General features: G+C 40.9%; 1 protein-coding gene across 1 annotated transcript in view; it reads right to left on the reverse strand.

Annotated features, from left to right (window-relative positions):
* Positions 1-375: 375 nt before the first annotated feature.
* Positions 376-27,623, reverse strand: part of SEC14L1 (SEC14 like lipid binding 1) — a 42,478-nt gene continuing 15,230 nt past the window's right edge. Inside the window, exons 3-17 of the mRNA XM_065647816.1 lie at positions 18,182-18,331; positions 17,960-18,091; positions 15,762-15,890; positions 15,283-15,517; positions 14,430-14,539; positions 13,599-13,788; positions 10,499-10,587; positions 9,469-9,539; positions 7,700-7,871; positions 7,262-7,396; positions 5,488-5,622; positions 4,780-5,031; positions 3,580-3,758; positions 2,907-3,008; positions 376-867 (exon numbers count right to left, since the gene is read on the reverse strand). Coding sequence (XP_065503888.1) covers positions 852-867; positions 2,907-3,008; positions 3,580-3,758; positions 4,780-5,031; positions 5,488-5,622; positions 7,262-7,396; positions 7,700-7,871; positions 9,469-9,539; positions 10,499-10,587; positions 13,599-13,788; positions 14,430-14,539; positions 15,283-15,517; positions 15,762-15,890; positions 17,960-18,091; positions 18,182-18,331 — 2,097 coding nt within the window. The 3' untranslated portion in view covers positions 376-851. The remainder of the gene's footprint in view (positions 868-2,906; positions 3,009-3,579; positions 3,759-4,779; positions 5,032-5,487; positions 5,623-7,261; positions 7,397-7,699; positions 7,872-9,468; positions 9,540-10,498; positions 10,588-13,598; positions 13,789-14,429; positions 14,540-15,282; positions 15,518-15,761; positions 15,891-17,959; positions 18,092-18,181; positions 18,332-27,623) is intronic.

A 27,623-nucleotide genomic window follows, 5' to 3' on the forward strand; every position in this document is an offset into this window, starting at 1 on the left:
TGTATACGTACTGTGGGGACGACAGGATTTTGTTACGTGACAAGGAAGTGCTCAGCGTGGCCTTTCCTTCTCAAACCATGTTCCTCATCCCTTGTACCTGCTCAGGCTGCCGCTCCCCACAACAGACTCTGCTTTGCCGAATCTTCTCCACGAGGGCGAGAACTGAAGGACCTTCTGCATCCCCCATAACAACATCGCCCCAGAGCAACTCCGGCAGACTGGAATTTAGCACATCAAATAACCTGGAAGCTTCACACTAGATGAGTGAAATAAAGAGGCTGACCCTTTTTTTTTTTTCCAAACAGTTCACATTTATTGATAACGATAAAAAAATCTTTTAAAGACTATCTGTATTTTCTTACCAAGAATGAGGTATTATGTATACAAAACATTTACAGAATTTGATATGCGGTTCATGAGTACTGACAGGAAAGTGCAGGAGGACACTGATAACAGGAAAAAAGCCAACAGAAGAGTCATTGGCTGAGAGAAGGAAGAAGAGCAATAATATCACACAAAGAAAGAGCAGGGTATGGGAAACTAATTAGTCAGACTGCAGTGATCAAGTCATATTGCCACAGCACTTTGCTTAGAGGAGGATTAAGTATTGTGTTTCTGGAATTTTATCTCCCCAGCTGTTTGTGCTGTCATGTGCTTTGAGCTCTAAAAGATGTGTTAAGATTAACAGCAGGAAAAACCCAAAGTGCCACTTTTGAGCCAGCTCAAGTGAAAAAAAAAACCAAAATATAGATCTTCGGACTTGCAAAGTGACTGCAACTCAAAAAGGTCTACAAAGCCAGACACCTCTGGACAGATGTGGAGTGTCGAATGAAGCAGTTTCTTTACAGTTGTCAGCAAAACCGCCATCTGAGAGAAAGAGAGAGAGAGAAAGAAAGGGGACCATCTTCAACCCTTACAGCCTGGTAAATGGAAAGGAGCATTTGCAAAGCTCCCCGTGCCTCCTGGTGCACTGGGAACACTGGTTCCTGCACGTCAAGAATCAAACCACCTCTCAGCAGGCCGGGTTCCTCCCGGGCAGACAGCTCATACGAGCAGGCAGTGGGTGGGGGAGCTGCATGACACCAGAGCGGTGGCCTGACTCGCACAACAGCACGCTTCGGCAGCCTAAGTGACACTCTAGTTTCCATCCTCAGTTTCCAAGCCCAAAAAAACCAAAATGGACCTGTTTGGTTCAGTTTAAGGAGACTGGTCTCTCAATATGTTACTAAAATACTTATTTGTCAGCTCTGTCTGCCGCATTCCACAGCCAGAACTAGTCCACAGGAGGAGATGCTCCTAGTTCGAGGTTAGTACCACCTGCCTCTCAAACTCTGCAGTCACAAAAACAGATTTACGCTGAGTTCAGAACCAGCTTTCCTCAGGCAGGGCACCCAGTATCTTAAGTGAGTTCTGCTTTGGAAGTGCAAGACCTCCGCGAGCTCCTCGCTGCTTCCCCACACCAGTGCTGCCTCCCCAAAACATCACAGAGCCTGCCAGGCTCTCCAGCAGGACTGCAGCCAGCGCAGTAGCTCCTTGTGCCCAGATGGACAGCTGAGCTCTAAGAGGGCAAGGACAGACCAAGCAGGGTCTAACTATGCAAATCCTGCTGCATTTCAGATTGAAATGTTCCCTGTTCCACTGCTGGGTCTGTCATTGCCTGCTGACAGCCCTTTGCTCAGCACTTTAGTCTTTTGTGCCTTTTGCATGTGGGAGACAGGGCTCCAAGTGGAAGAATACCTGAACAGATTTTAATAAAGAGTTCAAGCAGGATTGCTTGGGGCTGGGTAGAATAGGGACAAAATCCAAAATGGCAATTCACCACTGGCAGTAGCAACAGTGAAAACGGTCGAGCAGGCACCGCTTAGAGCATCCTCTACTGTATCACTCGGAGCAAAGATCCCTGTGCTCCCTGCCTGCACTAAAGCTGCTGCTGCTCAGAATAAAGTGCTCGATTTCTGACACACACAGGGAAGGACAGGAGGCAAGAGGGACTGAAAAGCACAGGAAGGATGTAAGCCATACCTCCTTTAGGCTGATTTAAGAAGCAAGCTTTAGCTCTGTATAAATTCCTGATAAGAACAGTGTGTCAGTAAAATCAATTCACGTGGAGTGGCCTAAGGAAGTGGAGTGAAGCTCCAGCTCTGAGCTGGGAACAAATCCTCAGATCAATTCTGGATCAGCCCAGCATGACGCAGTGAGGGAGAGCCTGCTCTCTGCCTCTCTCCACAGAGCTTCAAGCGCACACCCAAGGAAAGAAAAAATTGCTTTAACCCATCGAGACCCCGAGCTCAAATTCCCCAAAAATGTGCTCATAAAAAGGTATTAGTGTTTACAGCCTGGCCACAGCTCTCTGGGCGTGCTTTGAAAAATATGGACTCACAAAGTCAAGTAGCTGGCAACTGCTTTTGTCTCGGACATCACTGGGTGGCAAAGGGTTTGCAGCACTGGAAGATCACAGGGGAGTTCCTAAGATGGCAAGGAATGTCCTGATAGGAGACTCGCAGTTGATTTCTAATGCACTATGGAGCATTTTTGGTAGGGTTTTTCTCTTTTTTGCTTTTAAACATTTACACAGTTAAAAAAAATTCTTAACCGATACACTGGTTATTTTTCCTTTCTTGAGAGCCCTTGTGTTCGGAGTTAGGATTTGTGCAAGCACACTTGCAAAAATACTTATGGCTGAGTTAGGAAAAAGGGTTAAATTTAAGAGACAAGCTGTTGGATCTAACAAGGACCAAAACCACTAAGTTTAAAATTCAAACAGCTACTTTACTATATATAAGAGGCTTTTGTGGGGTGGGGATTTTTTGCGCAATTGCCAGTTGAATACGCTGTATTGCAGTCAGCTGCCACAGGCGAGGGTCCAGCCATCTCATCCATTTGCTTTTCATCTGTTGTGGCACTACCTGGAAATCATGGAGCTGGAATGGGACTGGCTAGAAGAGGTGGTGGCAGCACTGAGCTGGGAGAATCCACTGTGGCTCGATTCAAGGCTGGTCATAGATCCCCTGCAACATAAAATAAAGCAGTTTTAAGCTTCAGAAAATACAAAGGTTTTGATTTCTGCTGTGTATTGATATTGTATTTGTTTGCACACTGAATAAAAAAAAACCAAGTAACTGTTTTGGTGAAGATACTCAAAAGCTTCTCTGCCTCACCACATGGGGACAGCGAACACCTTGCAAAAACCAGCTGCTGTTCAAAGAGGCTGAGAACTGGTTTCAGTCAAGCGCATCAACTGACAGGCAACTGAACTGACTGGCAACTGAACTGACTCGATTACATTCTGAGTTGCACCCACATCTACATGACAACCTGCCAACTCCAACAACTTACACACTTTCAAAGCAGAGCAAAGTGACCAGTGATGATTACAATGAGATAACTAATTAACCCCCTTTACACATTAGTTGCTCCCAGTGCCAGTACTGGTTGAATTTTTTTTTTTTTTTTGAGGCCTAAAAGGAGACAAGTCCTCACAACTTATTTGTATTTAAGTGAACTTGACACTGGCTTGATCATCTAAGTATCAGAAGGGTTTGACATCCGCTGACCTTCATGAACCTTGGCCAGACATACCTGAAATCTTCAGATCCTATTACTTCTGTATAGTACATGACTTTACATTTGTGAGAGGAGACCTGTAGAGATGCTAGAACATCATCCACACGAGGCAGGTTGGTTGTAGCACAGGCAGGCATGCTATGAAATTTCCACTGGAGAATATAGAAGCCAGGCCACCTGGTCACATGCGATCCCTGGAAGCAGCCGCAGCAAAAATTGAAAATTAACTTTGGGAACACAAAGATTTGTAGGCTCAAAATTTTTTTTTCCAAGCTTAGAAAAACTGCCTACATGCTCAGCACTTTTTCCCCAATGCTGATATTTCAGCTCCTCAGCCAACCAGCAATGCCGGTCAGCTTTCCCCACACAGCATGCTTATAAAAGTTATGACAGAATGCCAGCGGTTCCTCCTGCTTTTTGTCAGTGTCAAAGGCTTAGGATTTAGATACAGTGAAAGGACAAAGATGTTGTCTAAAACAACATCAATTTTTCCATTAATTTTTATTAATGGCTGTCCTTTGAGACTCTGAGAAAAGCAGGCAAAGCTCCTGACTCATAGAAAATGCAGTTCAAGCAGTCACTGTCCAATTTCCAGTTCAACACTTCCAATTAGATGACTTAAGGGGCTCCTTTTTCAAAGGCTGCTCAACTCTCATTTCAAGTCAAAAGGAATAGCAGTGGCAGAGTGCAACTGTAAACATGCTGCATGTATTCTCAAACTTGGTAATTAAAGGACAGGTTGCAAATGTGAAAAAAAAAACCTTCAGGAACCTTGGCCGTAGGGAGCTCCTTATGCTGCCTGTTAGAGGGACAAACACACGCAAACTCAGTCTTCATTTCCAGACTCTCATTACCGAGATAAGACACTACAATATTCTTCACAGACTGTATACTTCAGAAAATAATGGTCCAAATTACAGCATGAAGCACGCATTGATACTTTCTGGATGTGCACTACTTTCTAGGTAGCTTTCCTATATTCCTTGCCGACCAATACTGGACCGATGCAACCTCCCCTCGCAGCAGATCTCACGTAAATACAATCCCCGTTCCCCGCAGCATGCAGTGAGGGACATAAGCTGAAATGTCGGCCAGAAGTGAGCAGACAGTCTGGAGCTGAATCACCACTCAGTTATCAATAACGATTGTGAATTAGAACATCTTGTTTTGGAGCGAGCTTCCATCTGCTCCCACAGGAGGCTTCAACTCTCTTACCTGCACACTCTCCCCTTCTTTGCAGATAAGGGGAGATTCCACCATACTGTAATCACGGCCCAGCTGCCAGACTTTGTCTATCAACTGGACGTTGTTCCCACCAGGAGATGTAATACTGTGAGCTCCCAGAGAGTCCTTTTTAGGAGGCTGTGGGGCTCTTTTGGAATGAAAGATGTTAAAAACAATGTCGCCCTTGCACACATCAAAATCCCATGTGATCACAGATGAGGCATCCACAATCTGAATGAGAACCTGAAACAGAAAAGTCATTATTAGACAATGGCAATTTGCTCAGCAAACTCCTGCTAGAAAAGACGACAAAGAGCAGAGCTCTTGTTGCTGGGCTTAACTTAGACTATAGAAAAGACAGTGTAGATACAACTTCTCTTCTGATAGAGTATCCTTATTTTGACGCATGACTTTCAGAAGCTCTCAAGTAGCTTCTGAGAATATAATTTGTCTTTGCTTAGAAGGACACTGCTTTGAATAAAACGAAAAACAATGATATTTTCTAAATGGCAACCAAGTGATACCAGGAATAGTCACCAACTTCAGATACTAAAGCATCATTATACACCAAAACTCCAGAAGAACAAGCTAGAAGCAAGGCAACTAAATAATCAAGTTCTAAACCATTTTCAGTCCAAGAGACAGAGTCCAGAGCAGAGGGTTGAGATGAAAGAAAAGCAGCGTGGGCTGCAACCGTACCTCATGTGGAGCTCCTTTGAAGACACTTGCAGACTGGTAGATTGTTTCAGTCCAAAGCTTTATGTCTTCATTTTCTAACTCTTCTGCTGTCCGGTAAAGGGACTTGGGAACCAGCCCACCCTCTGGTACTTCACACTAAAAGCATAAAGAACTGTTAAAAGCGATCCCCTCCATACATCCACACTCCGTCATGCACTCTGACTGCTAGCTTCAGAAACAAAACCTCACACATACATAAGTTTAGGACAGTTTGCAGAACTAGACTCCAGAGGAATAGATTTGTATATACACAATAGCCACCACCACAGAAAATAACTGTGCAAACGCTGTCGTTATCACTTATACTGCCTTGTACTGAAGAAAGGTGTGAGCCACTTAAGAATCCTGAGCAAAGTGGCAGTAGCGACTTAGTCTAAAAACTGTAGCCTACGGAGACCTGAAAAAAATGCGGTACCTAAATTTAAGGATGAAGGATGGTGGGCAGATACAGTACATTTCCAGACAGGTAAAAGGATCTTGCAGTCAGGAAGGTGACCGTTTTGAAATTACGACTGTCTTGACAGCTCAGTAATGGAACTGATTATACAACTTCCCGAAGCAACCTTTTTTTTTAAGAAGTCTCCAGTAATCAAGTTAGAGAACTATCCAATCAGGAATATGTTCCATAGAAGTGTCTGGGGCAGTGGAAGTGTTCAATAACTGAATTACAACAGAGAATTGAAAGGATCTTTGAGAAGTCATTTTTAAAAGTAAAGAAGAAAGAGACTCTATTCCCATCTGTGACCAGCAGGAAGTATCATAGCAATTTGCTTTCTGGTAACATTTACTTTTGCTTACTTAGGCAGTGGATTTTGCCAGCTTCTCAAGCTCCAAATTTGATAGCACAAACTCTCTCCACTGAAAGCTACTGCTGCAGCAAAAAGCAGCCACTGAAGACAAACACATGCTCCACTCCAACACATCTAACGGTATTTCATTATAATTTGAGATTTGAACAGAGCCAGACAAATTTTCAAGAACAGTACAGAAATTAATCTAGAAAGTGTACAGGGGCTTAAAAAGCAAGCCTGAAATTATATTTTAACACAGCCAAGTTCAGGGAAAAAAAAATATCATCTAATTGTTACTGTGATGAAGGCTCCAGAAAATGCCTGAGCTGCACTCCTACATCTCAGTCACACCAATGAGCTTGTGTTATCAGAAAACAAACCTTACAGTATCCTTGGGATGTTAAAATGACAGATTTGATTGACACCCACAGTCTAGGCAGAAAGCAGCTATTAAGGCACACAAGGGAGTGAGAAATCACAGTAGAACCATTTTTTTGGTTTGGTGTGGTGAAGGCGCATATTGCATTAGGAGACCTGGCTGTTTGTTAAGCCCTGCTAGCAGATGTGCCACATATTTCCTAGGGCTCCCTGTGGTATCAGCAAGCTCTTCAGGTGACACAGACTCTTCTGATCAGCTGACGGTGACAGCTCTTGCTCAGTGCTGTGCTAACATGTCTGCTTGAACTTGACAGGTAACAGAGGCTATGGCTTTTAGCTGTGCCTGGCTACTTTAATAAGTTATTTGATACTCATTGTAAAGAAATATTGTACTTCTTTTTTTAAAGTGGATCCAGAAGAAAACACTAAGCCTAGAATCACCACAGTCTCCCCCCACCCCAAACTACACCAGAATCATTCTGTTCTTGTCGGATTCTTTGTTCAGAGGAGTGGGGAAATTAAAAAAAAACCCACAAATTGCTACATGCACTAGTTTATATTCATACCATGCACTCTCCACCAAGAAAGTCCGGGATAATTTCTCTATCGATGTAATCCAGCAGTCCCCCAGGACCCTGGTAGTCGTTTCCTGCATAAATAAGGAATTTCTTTCTAGTGTTGTCATCAATGAATGGACTAACCTACAAACAGAGAAAAACAGAATAGATCAGACTCCTGCATTTTTCTTGAGTTAATTTTGAAGGAATCAGTTTGATTGTATTAGTTTTACCACCCTTGTTATGCAAAGAAGCTAAATTAACCAACTCTGTAAGCAGGTTCTTAGGTAGCATTTTTTATACCATTCTAGGAATCCTATAAAAGAGATGTTTCCAAATGGTAACATTTCCTGCTTATAAAACCTGATTTCTAAAGTGCTTGTATGAACTACAAGTGTGCAGCAGTGTACTGACAGATTCAAGGAATACCTTGAATTAAAAACATACCAGCGTCCAAAGAACTGGGAATACTCGAGGTGCTCTGAGGATAAGAAGACGACCCAAAGTCTCAGGGTAATTAGCTTCAACCACCTCAATGATTCTTAGCAATGCTTTGACACCAGGTCTCCATAAGTGCCGCATGTTCAAGCCTTCTAGATCTACTAGACAGGTCCAAGAGCTGAATTCGGGAAAAACAAAAAGAAGAATCTCAGTGGCATCAAAATTCTCCTTTCTCATGCAAGTGTGCAATGTACTGAAATGTGCAGACCCTACTCATGTTTTGTTTTCTTCTATTTTACCTCCTTGCTTTGCACCCGCAGATGCTGGAGTTCAAGGTCCTTAGAACGGAAATGCCTCAGAGCATTCCAAGCACGATTAGAGTACGTGCAAGGATCATGCTGCACATCACACATATCTCCCCACAGACATTTCAGACTCCAGGTGAAGGTTAATATGAAGCCAAAAAAGATCCTGTCAACAGCCAGCCCAAATGTTAAACCACTGCTGTTACTGGGAAACCAATTAAGTGGCCACACTGCTTCTATGAAACAATTTAATGCTCACGGTGCATATTTCCTACTAACACAGTACAATAACAGTGCCATTACACATCAAAGCTAATTGTGTTGTCAGATCTCAGGGAGGGAAGATTTTTCTATAGGAAGCAATATGTTCTTAATACTAAATACTGAGCTTCAGGATATGCTTTGGTTACTTTCCAAGTTCAGGTCTTGCCTTGGGCATGAATTCAAGATTTACAGCTGTGCTGCACCAGCTAGCATCCATTCAATTATGCATAAGGCTTCTATGAAACAGCAAACACTTCTTTGTTTCACTTTAAATGTATAATATGTAGTCCCTTAGAATTACTTCTACAAACGAGGATCCATAGGCAGCACAATTTCACAGTTACACAGATGAAACCCATCTCTTGGATTTGACCTCCCACTGCGAGCTAGGACAGCAAGTTCTTTAACAAGGAGAAGATAAGCAGACATACCAGGCAGCCCTGAACCTTTACAGATTAAGGGAAGGAGTGGGAAATTGAAGAGAGTCCAAGAAACACTGTTTCTTTTCAGGGCCAGTCCTGCATTCATTCCACACCCTTAAATCCATTTTGCAGTTAACACTTTCCTAAGTGACCCCTACAATGAATGAAAGATTGGCTAGCAAGCCATTTCTGACTGAAGTTCACAAGAATTCATGCTAGAACTTGGAAAACTAGATCTCGGATTTATCAGGAGCCTCATGACCTTATCTTGGATCAAGAGCTGAGTAACCACATGTAATAAATAGAGAAAGCAAACAAGAACTGAGTGTAACGAGCCTTGGTATGGACTGTGGACAAACAAGTGACATGAAAACAATTCCTAAAACTACTGGAAAGGTTATCTGTGATATTACCATGGTCTTTTTTGGCAGCCTGTACCAACATCTGGCTGTAAAATCCCCCAGAAGCAGAAACGGGAGTTCGGCTGCATTGCTTTCAGACATCCAACAGTAAAAGAGAGTAGAAGCTTAACAGCCAAGTAGAACCATGAGATTGCTGGAGCAGGTGTGGTGCTTCCTTCAGGCCTGACCATGCAGATTCACTCTAGAGGGAACTGGGGAGGTTCTCAGTTAACCGGAACTGTGCTTGTATGTGTGTGCGACACACACTCTACCCTGCACTTGTTCCATTTAATAAACTTTGCTCAGCAGCACCACATTGTTCCCCCACACACACCATGACATCAGGTAATTCCAAAAGAGCTGATCTGCTTCTTGCATTTTACCTTATTGGCCTGCCAAATACTTTTGTATTCTCCTCACATCGCCTCAGTCCCTCTTCATTTATTGAAAGAACCTGTACAAGAAAACATGTTGTTTAGAGAAGACAGTCTTAAATTCAGTAGACGGGATAAATTAAAATGAAAAGTTTATATCCAAAGACTAATTAAAACTACAAGCTCAAACCAGCATAAACTTTTTTTTCCCCCAAAGAATGAACTAGAAGTCACTACATTTACCCTATTGGTTGATCTTGTTGAAAAATAAACATGTCTTTCCATAAAAGCAGTAAAATGTAAACAGGATTCTCTAGAAAACTAAGACGCAGGAGTGACATAGTCAAGAAGTCTCCCTACACTTCTAGTTCTGTCCCTTTAAAGCATTGATTTCCTATTTACTTAGAAATTAAAGTCCCTTTTTAAGTAACCTCGAAACAGAACTAGGGCAAACAAACAAATTTAGTATGTGGCTGGAAATGCCACTGGAAGAAAAAAAGTAAAATCCAGACCCTGCTTCTAGTGGTTACTATGGCCATGACTGTCAATACTAGGAATGAAAAAAAAAATTATTGCAAACCTGGAATTCTGCCAGCTTTCTGCTTGGAAACTGAGCAGGTCCACAATAACACAGTCTGAGTGATGCCTTTAGAGAAGGCAAAATTACAAGCAAGTACTTTTTCTTTAAAAATAAATTATTCGCATCCTTGGAATACAGGCTTGACAAAATATGAGCATGGCATTTTCTCTTCTGTACAAATGCAGAGACTTGAAGCACTGCACAAACTGCAGAAGAACCTGTGAAAACGCTAACAAATAACTACAGGAGCTGCCAAGAACTACGCCTTTCCGTCATCAGTTTGCAGTTGGAAAGAACGCAGAAGACCAGCTACCAGGAGCTTTCAGATGTACTCAAACCAAAAACAGACGCCAGAGAGTACATCAAAATACCCAGTTTGATGAATGTTCTGGCAGAGAAGGAAATTTCTAAATGAAAATATCACATTGTTAGCAACTTGCTGGCTTCAAAAATACTTACATATCGAAGCAAAGCCTCTTCCCCAAGAGCTCGCACTAAGCCTTTAGTATCCATCTGTCCCAATCTCAGCACATACAGCGGGCGACCATCTGAATAACGAGAACAAATATATCAGCATAATCCTTATTTTTACAGCAGCAGACTCTTTGAGCGAGCAATTTTTATGCTAAAAATCCAAGTGGAAAGAAGCCAGCTAGTTCAAACTTTGTTGTACAGTTGGAAGAGGGAGAACCTGGAGCAGATGGCAATATAAAACTTTACCCTGTCCAGCTACACTAAAGGATTGCCTGTAAATGAACTGCAACATTTCATGAAGATGTCTTGATACAAAAATAGCTCCACTATCTGCAAGGAAAGTCCAAAGGACTTCAACGAGTGCACTCCTACTTACCAGATCCTGGTAAGCACAATTAAAGAGACAGGACTGTTATCAGGGTCCACAACAGCTGAGATACTTTAAAACTTTAGTCCATTATTGCAACTGAAGAGCCGCAGTGAAGGCTGTGAGGCTTCCGCCACACATGACACAACACTGCCCTGGACAGCTTACCTTTTTGAAAAAGTAGCTGCACCGAGTTCTGGGAATTAATGAAACAAAATGTTAACCCAGAGCCTTGCATTCTGCAGTATTTGCTGAAGTCACACCTTCCAGCTCTGTCATTACCCGTTATGCAGAACTGGCACACAGCCTCGCTTCTGCAAGCCTGGCGAGAACAGAAGCTGTTCTAGAGAGCAGCTCTGCACAGATCCTCTGCACTCAAAGCCTTTTCACGGTCAACTTGTGGACTGGGGCATCCTGATGCTGTCCAGGGTACAAAGGTGTGAAGCTTAACAAGTGCATTGGCTGGATTTGAGAATCGAAGCTCGCGTTTCTGGCTCATCACAGCAGGAGCTGGCTGTCTGAAACAGCTTCCATCCTCCTCCCAAAGCTGTCATGCATTTTTTAAGCTTTGCTCCATGTATTCTAGTACACATGGTAAATAGTCACCAACTCAGAAAACTGAATATGCTAGGACACAAAATTAAAAAGAGCTTTCTACATAAAAATCTCCCTGAAGTCCTGTTGTCTGTTTAGCTTCACTACCCCTCAACAAATGCAAAGAGAGGTATCAAATTATCATTAAGTCTTTTAGGAAACAAGGAAAGAAACTGTCAAGATATGCTATTAAAAACAACCAACCAACGAACAACAACAAAAAAAACCCCACACCCAAAACAACAACAAAATCCACAACCAACCAAACAAACCCCAACCAAAATGGCAGAGTCAAGGCAAGTTATTTATTTGACAAAGACACTACTCCCATGAAAGTTCACAGTATTTTGTATTTTATCAGATGGTCTAGAAGAAAATGTTATTTTAACAGCAGCACACACTTATCTTGGAATGTACTTTAGCTTTTGAACTAAACACTAAACAAAAAGTGCTATTAAGCTTCATAGCAAGTCTCCCTCCCTCACAGATGCATCCAAACCCAAACTACTAGATTACTAACCCTGGTCCACCCAAATGACACATGAAGGAAAGTCTCAACTCACAGTGCTGTATTATCACTGTGTATTTTAGGTTCCATTAGAGCTTTGTGATTTAAAAAACTATTTGATTGAAGCATTCCTGTCAAAATAAAAGCCACTCAGATGTACAGAAAACTGTGCTAATTGCAAGGCAAAATAATAACTTTTATTCTTTTACACTAATAGCTCATTCTAGACAGCATGCTTCATGATTCCTGCCTTTGCTTTAGAGCTAAAAGCTATACAGAATTCAGCTAGCTGAAGTCTGGCACACTGAGCATATGTAGAAAGAAAGAAGCAATACTAGAAAAGAGGGTTTAAAAAAAGAACATACCACCGTAAAGTTTTAAATTATAGACAAGTGCTTAGTTTTGAAATTCTCTTTCCATTATTGACAAACCCACGCTGTACTTGTGGGCACGCTGCCGAAGAGATCAAAGGAGCTGGAGGGGAAGGGAGGAGGGCATAAAGTTCACCACAAGACTGAAGAACTTCTCAGAAAAACATTAAACCACCCTTTGCTGCATTCTGTACCTTCCTACTCACTGGCAGGAGCCAGTTCTGTGCTATTGACAGAGGAAGGCTTTGCAAAGCAAGGACAAGGAACTGAGAGAAAGAGAGAACTTATCCACAGGTCTGTTTCCCTACAATCTTTACAAGCATATACTCATTTTCCATTTTCTCGGTTTGAGGTCTGTCAAACCCAAAACTGCAGGGGAGAGCCATTTGAGCTCTTCAGCTTCACAGTGATTAAACTGCTGCTGTGCCCTCCCTGTCTCCTGGATGCTGACGGCATCCCATCCTGCTTCATGGAACAGGAAAAGCCAGCAGAAACAATGGTGCCTAGCTGGGAAAAAACTAAATCAGAACACAGAGAGCTCACAGTAAGAGATCATTTCCTTATCTAAAGAGACCAGCTTGCCTCAAGCAACAAATTCCAAAACATTTCATTTCTATGGATGTATTAGCAACAAGATCAGTGCACGATAAAGCGAGTGGAGAGATAGGGAGCGTGTCAGGCATAGTCGTCTGTGTTGTAAAGACCTGGCCACGGCTCGTCACCCAAAGAGAATTCAGCCAAAGCTTCCTCCCTTCTTAAATAAACCTGCTCTATCCGATGTTTTTGCAACTTCCCACTTCTCATCATTAAGCTAATTGTAATGCCAAATAAGTATTCATTTATGCCATCAGCAGACTTTTACAACATCAGAAATAAGTTGATTAGAAAGATATACTTATTTACAAACATATTTTAATCACTGAAAGAGAATACTCAGCATTTGCATACACCCTTCTAAGCATCTCACAGCACTACAGAAGTGCAATTAATAACTTTTTTTTAAACTACTGACAAAGCAGAGCTCTCTAGACAGTTAAATATGTCTGCATAAGTCAGAAAGATTAGGACCTAAGAGTGCACCTCCACCGACTAAGCAGCTGGCAACATCAATTTAAATGCATTTAGTACACAACAGCTGAGAAGTTCTAACCATCTTTCCAGTCTTCTCTTGTTAACAGATGGACAACTATCACCTTTAAATCAGAACATAAAAAGGTTGTTCAATATCGACACTATAGAGCATACCTTTGTCATGGTGATGCCAGCCTCCTGCATAGTAATCTTGGAGTACTTGAGGAGGGTTCCAGGTGTCTAGAATATAGTCTATCTGGTGCTGCTTACGCCACGTCAGCGACTGGCAAAGGATCTCTCTTGCTTTATCAATGTTGAAGTCCCGGGCACGCAGGAATCTTAAAATGTGCTCATCCTTTGGGATCTATTAAAAAAACCCAAAAGCAATTTTGTATTCAAGGTTTGAAACAAGAACAAAAAAAACCCGAAACAACAGAAGGTAAAAAACCACACAGCCCTGCACTAATGCAAGAGGATGGTACGTAACACTGGCAGTTACTCAAGCAAATCAGTCTTTGTTTGCAACAAAAACATGAGCCCTGTCAGGTACTGCAGGTACCTTCACATAAGGGATATAAAAATGTCATGAACTCTAATGTAATCATTTACACCTGTATAAGTCAGTCCAATTTAAACGAATCTAGGGACAAAACACAGACTGTATTTCATTGTGAGGTTAAAGGAAGCTGAGACACACATGTAAATCATAAGCCACTGGAAAACCCCCAGCCTTGCTATCAGTGATTTAACTGACCTTTCAGTACTGTGCTTAGGGACACAGATTTGAGAATATGATGTTTGGCCAAAACAAACAAATGTAAAAATAAGGTTATTATACAACCAGGAAGACTTATAAAACTGATGTTATTCCCCTGTGCTGGTTTACTGACGTTCTGAGAGGTAGTCACGCTAATCATTTAAGTACCTCAGCCAGACAGTCACAATTAACTTCTGTTGCCACTGTACAGACTTAATTTCGGTTTTGATCATGGATGACCAACTTACTTTGCCTTTGTGCGTCTCCTGAAGCCACTGTCTCAGTCGAATGAGGCAGCTTTCCTGCATCGGTGTCAAGTCACCCAGATACCGCTTGATGTAGTCTGCGTCCAGCTTGTCTAAAAGGAGAAGTACGTGTGATTACAGTGGTCCTGGATCAACCCAGCCAAAGTAGCAAGTGATCTTGAAAGATGATATCTGAGGCACAGACCAAGCTGCTCTGTGTTCTGTGCAGTCAGAATTGAATAAAGTTCATTTGAATCAATGCAAAGATGAGCAAGACGAGATACACAGTAATCTTAATGGTAAATCTGGAAGATTAATTCTCCTTCTGCAACCAAGAAAGGAGTAAAACCAGATATTTATAAAAGCATTTTGCCAGCATATTCAAATTTATCAATCCACAGCACCACAGGGCTTGCTTCTTCTGGAAATACTTTGAGAAACTCTGACCTAAACCTCCCAGTCCAAGAATTTTCCCAAATTCCTTTATTAACAGAGGAAGGAAGATACAACAGAAGACTGTGTCCAGGGAAACTTCAGCCCTTTTCTCCCCGTTATTCCTACAGTTATACCCATCCCTGAATTTCGGGGCAAGAAGGCAGCCATTCATTTGCAACCTAATGAACAGCAAAGTGAGGAACTTTTCCACCCATACCTGATCTTCATTTAGTAAGATCAGCCTGTGACAGCTATCCCAAGCTATCCCACATGTTACTGCTTTGTAAGTCAGCACTTTAACATTGCATGTTACCAAACAAAGAGCCAACGTGAAGATTTTCAGCTGCCTGCAAGAAGCAGTGCAGTGCTGAGAGCCTCTACAGTACAAAGAATCCCACCAAACTGAGTTGGACCAACATACCATCAGGTGTTCCTGCTGTGGGTTCCACGGGGCTGCTCGAGGTGTTGAGGATCTCCTTATTGCTCAAACCCTCCTTTGTGGCAGAGTCTGGTATAGTAACAGCAGGTGAAACTGGTCGTCTTGTGTGGGATGTACTGCTCTCCAACCGACATGCAACAGGAGGAGTCCAACGAGGAACAAAAGTTATTCCTTCCTCCTCCAGCTGCTTCAGGTAGTATTCTATTATTTCTTTACCCTTCAAAAAGGAAAATTTATGTTAGCTACTAAAACCACCCATTTAGACACAGAAAGGATTGGGCTGAAAATCCATTAAGTGGCCAGACATCTCTAGAGCTTCCGCTTGAAAATACAGACCTACACACACATGCTAAAGGATAAACAGCCCAGCTTTTGGAGCACAGCAGCCTGTTACTTAACAGCAGCCACACAGTCTTTTGGTAACTTGGAGCCAGGCACCTCCTTCATGATCGCAAGCTCACCTTTTTAATATTGCTGGTGTACTGCTTCATGGCAATCTTTTCCACTGTGCTTTCAAAACCAAAAAAAGATTTGATATCCAGACTTGCTGACTGTTCAAAACACGTCCAGTCTTCATTGTCAGGATGAACCTATTAGTTAAAAGGAGGTCAGACAGCTTAGTTACCCATTTAATATTTTTTTCCTCACAATATATGAAATGACTGTTTCTTGGTTTACAGGTTCACATAATTAAAAACATTCAAGTGGAATTTGCAGTCTTTTGCTGCATTTGCAAAACATAGTTCAGAAAAGGTAGCACTAAATAACAAAAAGCTGAGAAGCCCCATGGCCAGCACAGCACATTTTTTTCTTAACAAGAAAAGGAAGGGTGGGGAAATACTAGCGCACCAGCCAAGAGCCAGAGGACTAGCACATTTGTACAATTAACACTATCTCATTCTAGATACTGGCTGTGACTGTAGCGTATCTGTGGAACGGGGGAAAATACTCCACAGTGAACTTTCTGCTGCTGCAGGTTAGACTAGCAGCCCATGGCCAGGTAGCCTGAGGGCTGCAGCAAGTACAGCGTAAGCATTTCCAGGCACTGCAGTCTAGACCTGTTTGCAACAGATTGTTCCCTCAATGACCTACAAAGTACCTCAGTATGTTGTAGACTAAAAACTATTTTACTGTGTTCTATGATAACACTACAGAAAGAAGTGTAAACTTTGCATTTGGTTGACAGCTGAATAAGTTATTGCAGAACACTCAGTTTTCTTGTTAACTTATATCTTAGTTTGCTGAGGGATGATCCTGGAACAGAGGTGTTACTACTTGTGGCTGGACTCAATCTTAAAAGTGTTTTCCAACCTAAATGATTCTATGATTGACGATGATACTCTGATGGAAAAGCTGTTTTCTGAACTCTCTTCAGCTGAAAAAGACCTGTCAGGAAATTCTAAGCTGGGCTCTGGATTTGTAGTTATACAAACATCACAAAAGGCTGGATTTCTGAGCATGCAACTGCCCTCAGGTCTTGAAGTTCCCTTCCCCCTCAAAACATACTAAAATTGGCTGGGAACAGCATCAATACTTCATAACAAGACGACTACAGAAAACAAATTTCCCTTACTTTGCTTCTTCTGCATTAGGGAATGTGGGGTACAAGAATAGTTTGTGCAGCCTAAATAAGTATAAATCATAATACCAACATTTAAGAATCTTCCTGTCTTTTCATAAATTCAATTATAAAATAACTTCAATAAGAATGAGCTTTTAAAAACAATTTATTGTTGAATTTAAATTGTTTTTTTATCTACTAATTTCTTGATTGAGTAGAGCAAGGACAATAAAAAGTGTTGTGTTTTGTACATATTTATCACATGCACCTTTCTGTATAACATTTCCCTTGTTTAAGCAGAGCTTTTACAAAAAAAATGCATGTGGAAAAGTATTTTTAAATGTGCCTTGGAAATAATTGCAGAAATAAGAATAAAAAGATATCAGATAACAGTGTCAAGTGGGTTTGACATCCAGCGACCTTTTAACCATGGTTATTTACACAACAGAAACTCTTATCACCCACAGTAAAAAGAATGCTACAATACCAACAAATGGGTTACATTTGCTAGCTTTGATTTGACCTTTAACGTTGATTTGAAGTTTTACTGCTATATACGTGTGCTGTATGAGCCTAGGAGCATTGGCTACGCCATTCAGAAAAAAGCGCGACATGCTTACAGCAGCGAGCGCAGCACCAGACTCTTCCGTATCAAAAAAGTCTGCACTGAAGACCAAGAACGATGGAAAGAATCAGGTTAAAACATAGATGACTTGAACGTTTGTTTAAGCTCAGCAGAAGGCAAATAAGCCGCGCTGAACTTTGCTTTAACAGTTCTGTCAGGTTATCATCAGCCCTGCTGAGTCCCACACTATTACAGACCACAGATTTGCCTGAACAGAGCTGTCAAACACAGCAGATTATGTTGTGTTCTGCTCTCAGGGAAGATACTCAAGCAAGAGGGTGCCAAACTTGTTTCTGTTCTTCACACAAGCGTGTTACATTTAACACTAACAACAATTATCACTCACAGTGGTGTGTTGGTTATTTTTTCTTGGAAAGCAAAAGTCAAGAACAACCCAACTTCTGTTTACGAGTCCTGAAATCTAAACACTGACTTAGCTCCATCTGTAGCATCATGGAGAGCCTGTTACTCACTGTGTAAGAGCAGTGTTCGTTAATAATGACTCTATTAGAGAAGGTTTCATTGTAGGCTTCTATGTGCAATGTCCTTTCTCGTCTGTTCAAAGAATTCTTCTGGATAAAATAGACATAATCCACTCCTGCAATCTGAGGAAGATGACATAGATTCTGTTCAGATACAATATTCACATGAAAGGACATCCAAAAGTACAAAACCGGCACTTCAAACCTAATCACCTTTTTCAATAGCCGTGGTGCATCTATATCGAGCTTACAGCGCCGTTCAATCACGTGGATGGACTCATCCTCGCTCTTGTATTCATTGACAGTGTCACTGGCTACAAACATAGGGATCAGAGGACACGTAGGAAACCTCCTTTCATATGCCTATACAGAGAGAAAGAGAAGAAAACAAACTATTATCACAATTCCCAAGGGTGTGCGTAGGGCTCCTTTGTTGACATCAGCAGCATTTGGAGGTGTGATGCCCTTCATACCTTTCGTAGAAGGGATTGAGCCTTCCTGAAGTCCACATTATAGCTGAAGAAAAGGTCACAGTGCATTCCAGACAATCCATTTATTAATATGTTCCAAGCATAGCCCTTTCCAGGTAAAACAGTTTTTAAAACACATGAAATGCCCCATTTCTCCCCTCCCTCCAAGAAGGAAATTGTTCATATGTGCAATGACAATCTTCCTGTCAGCAATAACAGGAAAACAAGACCCTCTAGTTCTAAAATACCACAAGACAAAACAATTGTGCGTTGGATTAAAATAACCCCACATGCTAATTATCCGTGTTTCCCCAAGCTGTCTAGAGGGTTTTCCATACAGCTCCCAAAGGTCTAATAAAAACATTTCAAAACCTATTTCTTAAGCTAATAGAGCACTCAAGCTCCCTGTGCAGCGTATTCATAATAATTTCACTGCAGTTTATCAGTTTACAGTTTTGTCCAACGACATACAGTTAAGTGTTTTCAACACAATGAGGCCACTTCATACCTCAGAAAATTTAAACTTTTGGCAATAATGCAGAGCTAGTAATAGCTTTGATTCCAGTTAAAGAATATAGTCATGCAAGTAAGCTGATCTCTTAAATACTTGACACACACACACGACATTAAATCAGACACACTTGGAAAGGTTAAGAATCTGGGATCAGTTAAACAGGTAAGAGGAAAATGGGAGTTATGTCCATTAGTAAACTTGAATTCTAGTTTTAGAAGCTCTGTGGCTGGAGAATGTTTGTTTCCTTTTCTTTCATAGTCACTAGTGTCCCTCCACTTCTCTTTGGTTTTTTTCTCTTCATGGGGTAGCAATAAAGTAACTAATTCTCTAGCTTTCTTCCCACATTCTGAATTCTTTCATTTTTTGCTATTATCAGAACCTTTGGAGAAAGGTAGGATTTGCAAGGTGTCCCAATGCAGAACAAAACTTCAGTAACATTAAGTAAATCTGAAAGCAGAACATGTAACAATTCTTTAAATGAGCTAAAATATCCACTCTGTACTTTTAGATGATTTTAACAGCTGTGGATATAGCTGGGCTGCTGCACAGAACAGCACCAACAGGGAGAGGGTGTGGAAGAAAATAAGCAGCAGCTGCAGCAAGTATGTGATGGTGGCACTGGAAAAGGTCTCTGAATTCTCCTTTTACAAGAATTAAAATACTTAGTTTGTTACCAGTACTCAAACCCAGTTAGAACATAGTGTTACTATGGTGACAGTGGTGCAATGCACTAAAACAGTGTCAGCTTTTTTCCCCTTGTGCATATTTTTAAACCATTTTTGCAGCACGACTGCCCTGAGTTCATAAAGCTCCTCTGTAACGCACCAGCAGCACAACCAGTGAGTGCACACGCTCCTTTTTTTCAGACTTTTCATCTGTGCACAGCTGGTTTTGTTTAAAGTTAAGAATAGAAATAATTCCTGGGTTCAGAGATGGGCACACAATAGAAGTGACAAGGCACTAATGTTGTAAAAGAAGAGCAAGCAGTGGGAAAAACCCTTTCACAGCTCCAAGAGAAAGGGAGGATTTAGTATGGTATAACAAGTTTCTTATTTCTTTTATGAGGCTCTTCTTGTGGACAGAAGGCTGTACATTTTACAGCCATTCAAGAATATCACAGCCCTCTCACTGAATAAGGCTCAGTGTTTTTTCTAAACTGATCACTATTTTAACTATATTGACTGCAATTACATGCTGCCCTAAGTCAGGGCAGGGAAAAAGACTTCCAGAAGAAGCAGAATTCAGAAGTACTTCGGTTTTCAGATTGCTTCACTTATTTTATTTTGAAGCCTTTATGTTACAATAATTATTTCATAGACAGAAGTGGAAGTAGATACCTGTAATGTTTCTCACTATGTTCAAAGTATTTTTACTTCTGAATCACAATGAATTTTCCCCATCTGAGTAGCCTCCTCTATACCAAGCCTTTTCAAATCTCCTTCACTGCACATATTGATGCATTGCTCATCTTAGTTCTCAAAATGCTTCCCATTTGCCCTGTAAACACTTGCAAATCACAACATTACCTGCTCAGAAGCGGTTTTTTGAACTGTGAGAAAATGCTCTAAAAGAATTTGTTGTTCTGAACAGGAGGTCTGAATTGAATGTGTTCAATTTGGAAGAGAACAAAATAATTATCTTGCCAAAAGTTGGCAAGCTCAGTGCTTACAGCAACAAAGCACTTGAAGGTTTCAAAGAGATTAACAGCTACACAGGGTCCTTTCTTCCTGAAGAACATGCACACAGAACATTGAAAACTGTTCACAGTCAATTTTATTGGGCTCTTAAATTAGGCTGGTTTTGTTTCTTTATGTACCATTGCCAATACGTTCTTGTAACGCATCATTTCTCAGCACAGCCTTGTTTGAAGAAAAAGTGATTATAATAAACCATAGCCACGTGAAAATATTCAATGTGATTTCAGCATAGCTGTCTCTTCCACACGTGGCAAACAGTTGCGTTTCGCATTGCGGAGGAGGGAGGCAAATCTGCTCAAGAGTACAGGACACAAAGGTCTCGCTTCACCACAGATCGACGCAACCCAGCAAGAAAACCTGTCATTTGTGGTACAACACAAGGAGAGACACGAGTCAAAGCAGCACATGCATCGCCAAGACCGGAGCTTTCTAAAGAGCATGAGAAGATTAAAGATAGATCAAACACAGCTTTGTCTTTTCTAACAATAGAATTGAATGGACTGTGTTATTGAGGTGTTTAGAACCAGAAATTTTGTCTCAAGTCCAGCTTTGCAGCCAGGAAATGAATGAACTGCATTATCCAATATTCCTTTAGCACCCTGATCAAGCAGAGCATATTATAAAAAGCTACACATTTTTCCTGTATGATGGGTGTCTCTTTACAAATAAAATCATTAGATATTACACGCCTTTGTCTCAAGATTTCAATCTTACTGTATAGATACAATCACAAAAGAATTATTTCCTCAAAAGCTGCAGTAAATCCTGATGGACTCAGTGCAAGAGTGAAGTACTGTTGCCGTAGGACTAACTGCATCTAAGAAGGATGTTGCAAGGCTGTAAGTTTAATCATTTTCTTCTGTCACATTTGAAAAATACAGTGTGTGGAGATTCCGACATGTAACACAAGTAAAAAGCGCAGGCACGTTCATCCTCAAAACCTCCATGACTGGTGCTGGCCTTGACGTGAAAAGTCGCAACGTCTCTTTGGCTAAGAGAGACATCTGTGTAGAGACCTTTGAAAAAACTGACTTTACGACTGCAATTCTGTCATTCCCTAACAATGTACCTGCACAATTTACCACCAGCCTCTGGAACATTTGTGTACTCCGATATATCAGAAGCTGGCATTGGGCATCAAGAAAAACACAGTATGGTGAAGCAGCTTGAACTTCGAATGTAATGGACTCATTACATAAACCCTTTGCTTTCTTAATGCACGTGAACAGTAAGAACACTGACAAGCATAATTTCAACCAAAATAGCACTGTATTAATGCTTCTTTTCCAACTGCTTCCCTTAGCAACTCATATTCAGAGTGGAGTCAAAATAACAGGATTTACTTTACTTTTATCTTTGCTACTGTTTCAGCTGTGTTTAAAGACATGAAAGCAAATCAGAAGTGAGACTATTTTAAATCCATTGCAGTCATTTTTCATACCCAAGGGAATTATACGTGCTGCCACTGCCCTTAGATTTTGGGATTCTAATATCAGCAATAATCGGATCCTTTCAAAATATCACCTTCGGAAGAACATTTAGGTAAAACCCCAAACCAATTTTCAGGAGGGCCAAAAGACTCTGTTCTGGCTTTTTCCTTCTCAAACTATGCCTAGGGCTATTAAAATACTTTGATAATAAGCATGTGCTCAGTCCTCAGTGGAGGAAGTCAGTCATTTACATAAATAAATTACCTTGCTTCTCTGGTCAGATTAATTATTCCCAGTCTCATGCCTTAAAGGACAGGGACTGTTCAGTATTGCCATTACGTGACTCAAAACTAACTTCAATGCTTACAAGAAGAAAAAAGATCTGGCAGAACTTGCAATCTTACACTGTGCTGTTATTCTTACAGCAGCCGAATCCTCCAAATAGAACTTCTGGTGAAATAAGTAGGAATTTTAGTCACCGTTCAGAAAATGAAGCATATTGAGTGCTTTCTTAATAGCTTAATTGCATGAAACAAGCTGTTAAGATGTTTTATTTCTTTTTGTCATTTTCTGTTCAAAACTGCTAGAACAGTAACCTAAGAGTAGCACGATATTCTCCAAGGGCACCTCAAGAGATTCATCCTGGCAATCAAACCTAGTCTGCTGCATTTTGTGTGTGCCACATCCAAACTTTAATTTTTGCCTGCAACACCTGCCCACGTTTCCGTACTAATCTGCAAGTGCACACCAACAGTCACCACACTTTCCTGTGGGGAATTTCTGAATTATTCATAAGCACACAAGAAACAAGGAGGGTCACTCGAGCAGGATGCTACCCTGGCTTGACAGGCTGCATTCTGGCAGCTGGATCATTCCTAATTATCTCTACATCCCCCCTCCTCTCCCTGCGTTAGGGCACTGTAGATCAATAGAAAAAAAACACTGACACAAGGGAGGTCAACCAAGAGGTGTCAAATTCTTGGCAGCTGCATTGGGAAAGAAACAATTCTGGATTAACTCTCCCAAATCAGCAAATAACCTTCTCATTCCCCATACACTGCTGTTCATCTCTCTTCATCGTTCTCTTTATAGTACACACATATGTTTACAAATCATTATATTTCTACAAAGAAGTGCATATTTCAGTGCCAGTGCATCTTATGGATGTTAGTTCATGTGTTAGAATCATAGAATGATTCTATGGTTAGTTCATGTGTTAACAACCAGCTCCGGGTCTGTGTGTGGAAGAAAGCTGATGGTTAGAGCAGATATGCCTCCAAAAGCTTTAGAAAGAGGGTATTTTGGTGAAGTGGCATTCCCATGCGCCAGGAAGGGGGAAGTGAACTTGACTGCAGCTTGGGAAGCAAAAAACATCTTTAACATACAGGCAGTCAGCTCTTTGGAAAGGAGCACTTGTGTGAAGCCAGTTCTGGAAGGACAAAGTTTTCTAAAAGGAAACCCTCACTGCCACAAGTCAAACCCTGGCCACCACACAAGCTGCACAGCTGAACTTGGCTTTTTTTGCAGTTAACTCCTCCCATCAGCATGGCTCTCCACAGCAGCCCTTGTTCAAAGCAGCCTTAAGTGGACTCTTTTTCTCTCTACTGTGTTTTCACTTCATTAAATGTTCTCATTTACAAAGAGAGAAGTTATTTTCTTATTGCTGGGAAACAAAGGCTGCTTGGCAGTGACTCAGTACTAAGAACTCTCTCTTTGTAGAAAAGACCAAGAAGGCTTTAGTCACACAAGCCTACAAATGAGGCTTTTGGGGACTAAAGACAACCCACCCAGCATGAAAGAGGCAGATTCAGACCTGTGAATGAATGGCTGTATATCATCTGAAACAAAAAAATTTCTACATGCACATTTCTGGTCCTTGACAAATTATGAGGTAGTTTAACCCATCTTATTTTTTAATTTGTCTGTACATCTTGGCCCAGTCTATGCCACCAAGATATGACTAGTCAGATTTGCAAAGTACTGGGATGATGACCCTCTGCACAACTGGTATTTGTAAGAGTGGATATCAGATGCAAGAGACCTTTCCTACTACTTTTCTTAACAGTGTAGAGAACACTATGACTTTATTTTACAAGGGAAAAATGAGACCTTAAGCATTCAATCGCAGTTTCTGCTAAACAAGTGGGGTTTTTTTAAAAAAAAAAATCAAATCCGAACTAGAACACAATATGCTCCTCCAAAGCTTTTCCAGCAAGATTGACCAATTGTTAACCTGCTGGCTATCACAGCAAGATCAAACAAAATGTTTGCATAATGACTTATCACTGAATTGGATTTTAGCAGTAAGAAAACACATCAGGAAATACTTTGTGTGGAAGCCCTTTATCTGAATTTAAAATGATAATCCTTCACCTGAATGAGAGCTACTTCAAAGATTTTAAGAATCAAATTAAGGAGGCAGTGAGCGTTTATTAAAAAGGACAGTTCCGTGTTCCATTTTTTCTTGTTTAAAAAAAGAAACCAAATCCCAATGCCCCATATTCCAACATGCGTTCATTTTAATACATTAATTTTGGAACAGGAAAATATCTTCCAGTCTGTGAAGAGCAGAATTTCACTGATGAGAGGAAAATCCAGCCTTGACAAACTGAGCTATACTTGAGAAGAGTGTGAATAGCAGAGAAGAACTGGCAGAACATTTCAATCCGACAGCCGCACAGATGGCTCTGAGGGGACAGCTGTACCGCGTGGTGGGACGTATTCCGGTGAATCTCTTCAAACGAGAGCTCATTGACGCTCATCTGGCAAATGTGAGTAGCCCCCTGCCCTGAGCTATAGGCAAAAAAATTGCACAACTCTCCTTTCTCCCCATCACAGTGGTAATTGCATCCTCATCTTATTTTACTTTGTCCCTCTTCTGTCCTCCCTATTACAGTCCAAAAACATCTCACCCTGTTGTTGCATGAGTCACTCAGGAACAGGATATACTGTCTTCACCCTCCATTCCCTGGCACAAGATGCAGTTTGGCCTCTTAAGTGTTAATGATGACTATTAAACATATCCAAGATAAAATAAATAATCCTTCTATAAGTTACAGAAAAAAAAAAATCAATAGGACAAGTCAATATCAGTAAGACAAGCATTCTGCTTCATTTTAGAAGCTAAAAAGTTCTTGTTTACTATACAAGTGTACAAAGCATTATTGACCTGGGACTTTCTGATTAAACGATCACAGTGTATTTGGAGTGTAAGCTCAAAGCTCTGGGAACGAGCAGTGCCTGCACTATTCACATCCAGTCTACGAAAGCAAAGCATTCCCAAGTAATTACCCAAAAAGGCCCAATTGCTTTTACTGTGCAGCAATACACCCCACCTTTAAAGTCTCAAAATGGAGTTAATCTAAGATTTTCATGAAGGGGGCTGTTAAAGTTCTATATAATTGTGCATCAAATCTTTGAACTACAATTGCTTTTTATAATTTTGTTGTTGTTGTTGTTGTTGTTTTTTAACTATAGAACACACAAATACACAATATTATACAAGTTATGAGACAAGTACTAAGAGGAATCTACTCTGCACAGATTCTGTTAATGAATTCTCACTGAAGGCTAATTAATTTCTCAACAAGAGAAGCAAGCTTGAAAAACTCTCTCAGATGTTCTCCAATGTGGTGAACAGAGTTTTCAGGTAGAGTATCTGGGAAAGAAAAATTGTCAGTGGTTCAAGAACTCACTGCAGCACAATATTCAGATTCTTATAACGCTGTATTTACGACAGTGCACTGAAGTGGTGTGCAAATTTATAGCCCAGCTCTACATCACTTCTGTTTGGAAGATGAAGGGCCCAACTGACTCAAGACAGACTAAACAGAGTGAATCATCCATGACCATACAGACATCATTGGATGCTCACAGGTCTCAAGCAGTCCCTGTGCTTAAAACACCCACAGGTGTTAAACCACCCAGGCTCTAAGCAGCACATATGACCTTACGAACACTGAAGATCACAACACAAACCATTTCATTAATTCACTAACTAATGCGCAGACTCTATGATCTTGAGGGTCTCTTCCAAACAAAACGATTCTATGATTCTGTTCACAGCTTCACTTGCTCTTGTTAGAGTATGAAGTGGTAAGACGACTTCTTGTTTACAGTATCCTTGCCTCTAGAAAAGCATTTGAAAGCCCGTCAAGCCAGCCAGTTGAGCTTTCTCAGCTCAACTCTCCTTTTGTGAAATGGAAATAAATTCCTGAGAAATTCTCCAGGAAACCAGAAGTTGAGGGAAGTGAAACCAACTATAAGCAGAGGTGGACAAGGAAACATTTCTTTTCCCAGGCATTCACCCAAATCATTAAATTCTTGCCACTGACAACTCCTCTGTCACTTGAGGTCTGCGTGGAAGAAAAACTTGTATTAGATGTACAGAAGAGCATAATCCCCACTCCTCGTTGTCTTTTGATGCTTGTACTTGTTTAAAGGGGTCCTCTTGAGTTAATCAGGTTTCATTGAAAAGGATTTCAGACCCTACACTGCTATGAATGACCCACTTATATCTCGCAAACATCCATACAGAAAGAGGACGGGAGGATAAGAAGAGAGATTTATTCCAATACATTTAAATTCACGCCTTAGCTTAACTAAAGCCTTAGGCTTCAATACTTTGTATGAAGAAGAGAACAAGACTGTTCCGCCCATTTTTACATTTAGCTACATTAGAAGCCCATAGTACTTTGAGGGTAAGTATCCAGTTAGGTCTCTTGCACATTTCAAATATACCCTAGTCCTAGATGGTATGAACAGAGCTAATGAAACCCTCTTAAAATAATCTTGTGGATGTCACCACAGAATAAACAATAGCTATTTGTTCTCCCAAAGAGGTTACCAGGCCTGCCACATGCAAAGCAGGCACAGCAATTTGCCGCTCAAATCCTAGAAACACAGCGAGAAAGCTTCTGACCTTCACATCCATCTGCAAACTGCTGAAATACAAAGCGTCTGAAAGCAACGAGGACATTGCCTACAACGATTACAAAATAACCCAGTACACAAACTAAACTCAAATTCAATAGCTACTTCCTAATGTTATACAAAGAGGTTTGATTCAATCAATTAAAAAATCTCTATGGAGTCAGGGAACTGCACAGAAGTTATTCTTGTGCTTTAGCTCAAGTAAGTTACTCTACAGGAGACCATAAAAATTTAGAAAAATGTTTTTTCCTTCTGGATCACCATCACTCCAAACAGCACTTACCAATCACCCAAAACATGTACACAATGTACACAGGGGGAGGGGCAAAACAACCTTTCAGAATAGAGATGCTGTGGCTTTTGACGAGGAACAAAGTTCTATTACACATAACAGGAAGCATCAACTCTTACAACACTTATCTCCATGCAGCTCTGCAGACACAGCCCAGGCTACTTCACACCTATTTAACCGCTTTGAAGGCTTCTGCAGTGTAAAAGGAACAGCTTCCTGTTAAATTTCAGACATAATAGTTTATACACACCACCAATCACAAAAATCATGAACCACCACTGAAATGGTATTCTCAGACTGCTGCTCATAACAACATACCA

The sequence above is a fragment of the Caloenas nicobarica genome, chromosome 18 (assembly GCF_036013445.1).
Source record: "Caloenas nicobarica isolate bCalNic1 chromosome 18, bCalNic1.hap1, whole genome shotgun sequence".
In the NCBI taxonomy this organism is placed as follows: Eukaryota; Metazoa; Chordata; class Aves; order Columbiformes; family Columbidae; genus Caloenas; species Caloenas nicobarica.